The 6,000-nt window shown below is 39.4% G+C and overlaps 1 protein-coding gene across 2 annotated transcripts in view; it reads right to left on the bottom strand.

Annotated features, from left to right (window-relative positions):
* Nucleotides 1-1,838: 1,838 nt before the first annotated feature.
* LOC146992623 (echinoderm microtubule-associated protein-like 6) overlaps nucleotides 1,839-6,000 on the bottom strand; it is a 78,461-nt gene continuing 74,299 nt past the window's right edge. For both annotated transcript variants that reach the window (XM_085787753.1, XM_085787761.1), the window contains 3 exons: nucleotides 4,392-4,545; nucleotides 2,924-3,024; nucleotides 1,839-1,928 (listed from right to left, as the gene is read on the bottom strand). In XM_085787753.1, the coding sequence (XP_085643879.1) occupies nucleotides 1,904-1,928; nucleotides 2,924-3,024; nucleotides 4,392-4,545 (280 nt within the window). In that variant the 3' untranslated portion in view covers nucleotides 1,839-1,903. The remainder of the gene's footprint in view (nucleotides 1,929-2,923; nucleotides 3,025-4,391; nucleotides 4,546-6,000) is intronic.

Raw genomic sequence — 6,000 nt, 5'->3', positions numbered from 1 at the left:
ACAACTTTATTCTCGTAAATTTACGACTTTTTCTCGTAGGAAATGTACAACTTTATTCTCGTAAATTTACGACTTTTTCTCGTAGGAAATGTACGACTTTATTCTCGTAAATTTAAGACTTTATTCTCGTAATGTTAAGACTTTATTCTCGTAGGAAATGTACGACTTTATTCTCGTAAATTTATGACTTTATTCTCGTAATGTTAAGACTTTATTCTCGTAGGAAATGTACGACTTTATTCTCGTAAATTTACAACTTTATTCTCGTAGGAAATGTACGACTTTATTCTCGTAAATTTTCGACTTTATTCTTGTAAATTTACGACTTTATTCTCGTAGGAAATGTAGGACTTTATCCTTGTAATGTTATGACTTTATTCACGTAGGAAATGTACAACTTTATTCTCGTAAATTTACGACTTTATTCTCGTAGGAAATGTAGGACTTTATTCTTGTAATGTTATGACTTTATTCACGTAGGAAATGTACAACTTTATTCTCGTAAATTTACGACTTTATTCTCGTAGGAAATGTAGGACTTTATTCTTGTAATGTTATGACTTTATTCTCGTTGGAAATTTACGACTTTATTCTCGAAGTCTGTGTTTTTTTTTAAATTTCTAAATGTGGCCCTAATACTCCTTCGTAAATTTGAGATAAAGACAATACGTTAATAGATTATGAGGTAACATTTAATATCTAAACCGATGTTAATGTGATTATTGATCAGAACTGAAACTGAAACATGAAGAAAATATTGAAATGTGCAAACTGCAGTTCACACAAACACAAACACACACAAACACACAACAGGTGAGTGTTGATTTGAAACTAATATAGTTTATTGATCAGGAGGAGTGAGACACAACAACACGTTGAAGTTTTAAACACGTTTAATAATTTCATCATTTCACTGTAAAACATTTTAAACTTGACTCGGTTTGATATGTCGGCCACCAGGGGGCCTCGCTCAGCTCAGCTCATCCAGCCAATCAGAGCTCAGAGCTTCATCATCATCTACAGAGGCCACGCCCACTTAGAAAAAACTAAACTAAACTAAACAGTTTGGACTCTCTGAGAATATCAATAATAATAGTCAATAATAATCCATATTCCCTTTAACTCCAGACACAAAGATGCAGCTTCAGTTGTTTCACAATTTACTCACACACACACTTACACACTTACACACTTACACACACACACAGACACACACACTGGTCACTGAATAAAACTCACTTCTATTAAATATCGATTTTCTACCTTAAATATTATTGAACATTATTTCATTTTTTGTTTTTTGTTTTGAGGTAGAATCTTTTTTTTTTTATAAGTCTTTGTTTTTATGAACTGGGATCAAACAAAGATCTTCATCATCATCTTCATCATCACCACCCTCATCATCCTCATCATCCTCATCTTCATCATCCTATATAGACAGTAGCTGTGAGTCTGTTAGCACCACTTTTGTAAATAAAGTTGTATCAAACGTTTGGTCAGATAAGAGTTTGTGATAAAAAGGCACAAACAGAAACGTCAAACAGCTACGGACGGAGCCGTGGGCGGGGTCAAAGGTCAAAGGTCAAAGGTCAACAAAGGTCAAAGAGTCCCCGTCGTCTCGGCAACACGCCACCACACAAACACACAGGAAGCTCAACACACTTTCACAATAAAAGCATCTGAAGGTAGAAAGAAGAAAAGAAAAGAAGCGTCAGTCGGTCGGTCGGTCGGTCGGTGGCCTCGGAAGTTCACTTCCTGTTCCCACGACGACGGTCCGGGTGGAGCGTCGGGAGAGTGCAGCATCACAGAAGGAGGAGAGGAAGAAGAGGAGGAGGAAGAGGAAGAGGAGGAGGAAGAGGAGGAGGAGGAAGAGGAGGAAGAGGAAGAGGAGACTCGGGTCGACTCACTGACACTTCCACACAAATAAACTGGAGAAAAGAAAAGAGGAAGAAACAGTTTTAATGAAGAGTCAGGAATCCGTTCTTCCCGATCGGTCCAGTTGTTCAAAAGGTTTTTAATCCGATTTGGATTTTGGATCATGGATTGGATCAAATCTTGAAAATGGGTTGTTGTTTCAAAACCAAAAACTGATTCTGAGATCGGATTAGATCAGATCATGTGATCCAGTCCTGGTTTTCATCTGGATCAAACCCTCAGTTTGTGTTGAATCTGGAAAACTTTGATCCAGAACAACAGGATTATTCTGATCCCAGCAGTTTGGAGGATTCAGGAACAACATGGGATTTAAATTAAATTCAAACTGGTCAAATAAACAATATTCATAATGTAGTGTATACATACATTCATTGATTTATATTTTCCACATAATTAAATAAAGGCGATTTAACGCGTTTTCCATGTAAACCTCAATTCGGAATTATTATTTCCATGTAAACTCGAAGGAGAATATATATATTTTTTTTTCACTTTAATTTTTATTGAGAATTTTTCCTTTACAAAGGTGAAACAACTCAATCAAAATAATACTAAAACAAGTAAAAAAAAAAACACATAAAAAAAACACATGGGAGTCACTTTCAAAGCAATCTGTCCATATTCCATTTTCTTTTCCTCAATCAAGTTTTTTGTTTTGTTGTTGTTCAGTCATAAATATTGTCCATCTCATCCATTTGAAGGAGAATATTTTAATTCTGAACTATTTAATTCAGAATAATTAATTCCGAATTAAAAAAACATCATGTAAACGTGGTAATTGTGATGCACAGTCCCTAGAGACTCATTATCTAGGTCTGGTAATCTAGAACAGTTTTAGATCTGGATCAGACTGATCCAGTCCTACTTTGCTTTGAACAACTGGGATAAAACTAAGACGGATTACGTGAATAGAAAAAACTTCAAACTTCAAACTCTGGATGATTTTTATCCAGACTGCACCTTTAAACCAGCTGGTGTGGTCTCTCACCTGCAGTCGCTGCCTCCGGCGCTGATGACGAACTTGTCGTCGCAGGAGAAGCGGATGTTGGTGACGTGTGCAGAGTGGCCGAAGTAGCGCTTGTGTTTCGCCTGGAAGAGACGAAGAGGAGGAGGGGGGGGGGAGGGGGGGTTAGAGAGGTGGTGATGTCACTGCAGCCGTGATGTCACTGCAGCCATGATGTCACCGCAGCGTCATCACAACGCTCACTTACAAACTAATACAAAACAGAAAGAGGGAAGGAAGGAAGGAAGGAAGGAAGGAGAGAAAGAAGGAAGGAAGGACGAAGGGAAAGAAGGAAGGAAAGAAAGAGGGAAGGAAGGAAGGAAGGAAGGAAGGAAGGAAGGAAGGAAGGAAGGACAAAGGGAAAGATGGGAGGAAAGAGGAAGGGGAAAGGAAGGAAGGAAGGAAGGACGAAGGGAAAAAAGGAAGGAAGGAAGGAAGGAAGGAAGGAGGGAACATATTTGTTCAAGGGAGGAAGAAAAAGGAAGGGAGAAGGGAAAGAAGGGAGGAAAGAAGGAAGGAAGGACGAAGGGAAGGAAGGAAGGAAGGACAAAGAGAAGGAAGGAAGAAAAGAAAGAAGGAAGGAAGGACGAAGGGAAGGAAGGAGAGAAAGAAGGAAGGAAGGACGAAGGGAAAGATGGGAGGAAAGAAGGATGAAGGGAAGGAAGGAAGAAAAGAAGGAAGGAAGGAAGGAAGGAAGGAAGGAAAGAAAGAGGTAAGGAAGGAAGGACAAAGGGAAAGATGGGAGGAAGGAAGGAAGGACGAAGGGAAGGAAGGAAGAAAAGAAAGAAGGAAGGACAAAGGGAAGGAAGGAAGGAAAGAAAGAGGGAAGGAAGGAAGGAAGGATGAAGGGAAAGAAGGAAGGAAGGACGAAGGGAAGGAAGGAAGAAAAGAAAGAAGGAAGGAAGGACAAAGGGAAGGAAGGAAGGAAAGAAAGAGGGGAGGAAGGAAGGAAGGATGAAGGGAAAGAAGGAAGGAAGGAAGGAAGGACGAAGGGAAAGATGGGAGGAAAGAAGGATGAAGGGAAGGAAGGAAGAAAAGAAGGAAGGAAGGAAAGAAAGAGGTAAGGAAGGAAGGACGAAGGGAAAGATGGGAGGAAAGAGGAAGGGGAAAGGAAGGAAAGAAAGAAGGAAGGAAGGAAGGATGAAGGGAAGGAAGGAAGAAAAGAAAGAAGGAAGGAAGGACAAAGGGAAGGAAGGAAGGAAAGAAAGAGGGAAGGAAGGAAGGAAGGAAAGAAGGAAGGAGGGATGAAGGGAAAGAAGGAAAGAAGGAAGGACGAAGGGAACGAATGAAGGAAGGGAAAAAGGATTGTGGGAAAGAAGGAAGGGAAAAAGAAAGGAAAGAAAGATGGAAGGAGGGAACAGATTCGTTCAAGGGAGGAAGAAAAAGGAAGGGAGAAGGGAAAGAAGGAAGGAAAGAAGGGGGGAGGAGTCAGAGAGGCGATGATGTCACTTACAAACTTGTCTGTGCAGGGGAAGTCGAAGAGTTTGATGAGGCCGAAGTCGTCGCCCGTCGCCATGTTGACGCCGGCGTGAGACACACAGGCACAGTTCACGTCGGCCTTCTCGGCGTTCCGGGGCCACACGCCCAGAACCTCGTCTCCTAGGAAACTGGAAGACACACGACACAAAACATCTGTCAATGCTAATGCTAATGTAGCGTTAGCACAACGTAGGCTACACATAGCTCCTTTAAAGGTCCAGTGTGTAATAATTGAGTTTTTGCAGTGTAAGTGATTAACTACAGGTGAATAGGGTAAAAATTTTAACTAACACATTTCACCATGAAACTTCCCAAGTTTATCACTCACATTAAGACAAATATTTTTTGTATTACAAGTTTTGTCCAATTTTATGTTTAAATATGTAATTTAGACAATATCTAATGAAATATGGACTATTTTGCATACATTTCCAGAACAGAAACCTGAACAATGGATAAAGCTGCTTTGTTTTATTTTGTTGACATATTAGAGTCTTTAGTTTTTCCAGAGGAGGATTGTGGATATCTCTTTTTATCACTCTGTAAATGAGAAAATACTGTCACCAGCCCTAAAACATCTAATGTCTCCATGTTTTTAGTAATAAAAAGTTGTATAAATGAGGCTGTGAATGATATATCAACAATCCCCTCTGTATCTCCCAGGAAGCTGGAAAACACACGACACAAAACATCTGTCAATGCTAATGCTAATGTAGCGTTAGCACAACGTAGGCTACACATAGCTCCTTTAAAAGTCCAGTGTGTAATAATTAACAAGGTTTATTGTTTAAATCTGAATCTACTCCCCATGAATATATTAGTATCAGTGTATAATCACTATAGAATAAAACCTGTTTGGTTTCCGTAGCCTTATAATTCTTCTTTTATATCTACATATACATATATATATATATATATATATATATATATGTACACACACAGTATAGCTTGCTTTAGAGAGCGTCGCCATGTTTGTACGGCAACCTGAAGGTGAAAATCCAGCCAACCAGAGAGCACGTTTCAAGAGTTTCACGTTCATAAATAAACCAATCAGAACGCTGGATGTCACAGTTTTCCCTCCATTTTACAGACTGGACCTTTAACTTTAAGCACAAGCAGGCAGCTGAAAAACACTTTTTTTTCCCCCCAAGCCACCAGATTATTAAACAAACCAACCCAACAATAAATCCAAACGGACAATGGACTCTGGCTGTAGCCTCGTAAGCTGTTTTGGTTTTTTTTTTTAACTTCCCTTTAATCCTTTTAAACTTTTTAGATTTTAGGTTTTAGTATCGTAATTTATTTATTTGTGGAGCGTCCACCCAACTCAAGCTTTTCACAATGTATGTACTTGTACATATGTGTGACAATAAACTTCTTGAATCTTGAATCTTTCTCAGCTCAGTTGTATACTTGACCTCTGGCTAAGCCCCGCCCCCTCCACTCACTCGGACAAACAGTCAACGTTCGGTGACAGTTGCTATGGCAACAGCTGTCACAGTAGGAGACATTTCACAGGAGGCAATTGATGATTTTTGGAGACAGAAAGATTAAATATCATCTGGAAGTCACCAAAACTTCAC

This window comes from Trachurus japonicus, chromosome 1, assembly GCF_045865225.1.
Source record: "Trachurus japonicus isolate A0001 chromosome 1, Traja_1.0".
Lineage (NCBI taxonomy): Eukaryota > Metazoa > Chordata > Actinopteri > Carangiformes > Carangidae > Trachurus > Trachurus japonicus.
This window is presented reverse-complemented; position numbering and strand designations above follow the sequence as displayed.